Here is a 1,894-nt window from a genome sequence, read left to right on the forward strand (position 1 = left end):
CCTTTCTCAACGTAAACCTTTCCATACAAAGTCAACCTTTTTCGCGTTCTTATTCTTCTTCTTCAACCTAATTAAATTCGTTGCTCTCCTTTATTCGTGTTTTTCTTCTTTGCATTATCGATTTGGATTGACTTCAACGTAATTACCTTCGTCGTTCATCTTCTTCTTCGTTTTCTTCTTCGATCTGCACTTCTGAATTGAAACAATAAATGAATCAACTTCAAATCAGTTGAATGAGTGCGATTTGGATAATTCTTCTGAAACGTATCAATTTGATGAGGTTCGGACTATTGAATTTTGAATCTAATTCAATGGAATGAAATTGCTAATTTTATTTGAAGTGAATTGAATGGACTGATGTGATCTATATCTGAATTGAATTGAATTGATAATATGTAACTGTGAGTGTGAGTAACTGTGACTAACTCTAGTAATTGTGAGTAACTTTTCGGTTCGATAAGTACTAAATAGTTGATTCACCATGTGCATGTGTTTGGTTTGGTAAGCAGAAAGGAGTCTAAAAAAATTAGACGAATATATTCTGTTTTGTTCCCTAAACACTATATAATTGTTTCACCGTAATTAAGATTTCGGTTCACCATAAATAAGATTTCGGTTCATCGTGCAGACTAGCTGTGTTGTGGATGAAAAATTTATCCCAAAGGTGGGAATGATTTTCAAGACACTAGAAGAAGCTGGAAAGTTCTACTTCCAAACTTGTTGGTTTTTCTACCAAAATAAGGAACACGACTCGAGACGAAGACAAGATTAAGAATAAACTAATTGTATGTTCCAGAGAAGGGAGGTGGAAATCAAAGATATCTCCAACTTTGAAGGCAAACCCTTCAGTTAGGTTAAATTGTCCGGCCAGAATTTATGTACACATAATGAAGGATGTTGGTATTTGGACAATTTTCAAAGTTATTTTGAATCACTCACATCCTTGTTGTGCAGACTTGGCTGAGATGCTCAAACAACACAGGGAGCTTAGCATGTTCATGCATCGCACCATCGAAACCCACGAGGAAGCCGAAATCAGACCGAGTAAAACTTACCAATCATTTGTGGTAGCAGCTGGCAGCCACCGTGAACTAGGTTTTATAGAAAAAGACATCTGGAATTACATCACAAGGAAAGTACGGAATATTTCCGAAGAAGACGATGCCAAAGAATTTGGGAAGTACCTAGTTAGAATGAAAGAGAAGAACCAAAATTTCTTCTTTGAACTCAACCTTAAAGGTGATCACTGCATTAAACATGCATTCTGGGCTGATGCAAGAAGCAGGGCTACATTTGATTATTTCAGAGAAGTGGTTTCATTTGACACCACCTATAACAGAAATAGATATTCGGTTCTTTCAAAACATATTTTGGGTGTTCAGTGAGTGTATATATTTCGGTTCACCACCTTGTGGTCGTTATTTATGCAGGTACAATTTGGTTTTAGGTTCTTTTGTTGCCGTGAATCACCACAGCCAGTCGACACTTCTTAGATGCACGCTGATGAAAAATGAGGATATCCAATCATTCAAATGGCTATTTGAGTGTTGGCTACGTTGCATGGGATGGAAGGCACCAAAACGTATTCTTACCGATCAATGCGCATCGATTCAAAGGGCAATTGAGCTGTGCATGCCAACAACAATTCACCGCTAGTGCATCTGGCACATTACAAAGAAGATTCCAAGCAAATTAAATGGTTACAAGGGACACAACAAAATTGAACAAAAGATGAGCCATGTTGTTTGGAACTCGTACACAAAAGAAGCATTTGACAGAAAGTATGGCTTTGGAGGCAACAAGTGGCTTTCAGGTAATTGTGATTTCAATTCTAATTATTTTTATGCTCATATCTTTTTTTTCCAAAGCATGCACTGTTTTCGGTTCACCAGAC

At 37.1% G+C, this 1,894-nt stretch overlaps 1 protein-coding gene across 1 annotated transcript; it reads left to right on the forward strand.

Annotated features, from left to right (window-relative positions):
- The first annotated feature begins 887 nt into the window (after positions 1-887).
- Positions 888-1,656, forward strand: LOC130933814 (protein FAR-RED IMPAIRED RESPONSE 1-like). The gene is made up of 2 exons (XM_057863422.1): positions 888-1,381; positions 1,431-1,656. The coding sequence occupies exons 1-2, from the start codon at positions 888-890 to the stop codon at positions 1,654-1,656; spliced, it is 720 nt and encodes a 239-aa protein (XP_057719405.1).
- The last annotated feature ends 238 nt before the right edge of the window (positions 1,657-1,894 follow it).

This window comes from Arachis stenosperma, chromosome 6, assembly GCF_014773155.1.
Source record: "Arachis stenosperma cultivar V10309 chromosome 6, arast.V10309.gnm1.PFL2, whole genome shotgun sequence".
NCBI lineage: Eukaryota > Viridiplantae > Streptophyta > Magnoliopsida > Fabales > Fabaceae > Arachis > Arachis stenosperma.

Coding starts and splice junctions, on each gene's coding strand:
- LOC130933814 (XM_057863422.1), top strand. CDS start 888: ATGAAGGATGTTGGTATTTGGACAATTTTCAAAGTTATTTTGAATCAC. Junction 1,382..1,430: donor AAACATATTTTGGGTGTTCA/GTGAGTGTATAT, acceptor TTATTTATGCAG/GTACAATTTGGTTTTAGGTT.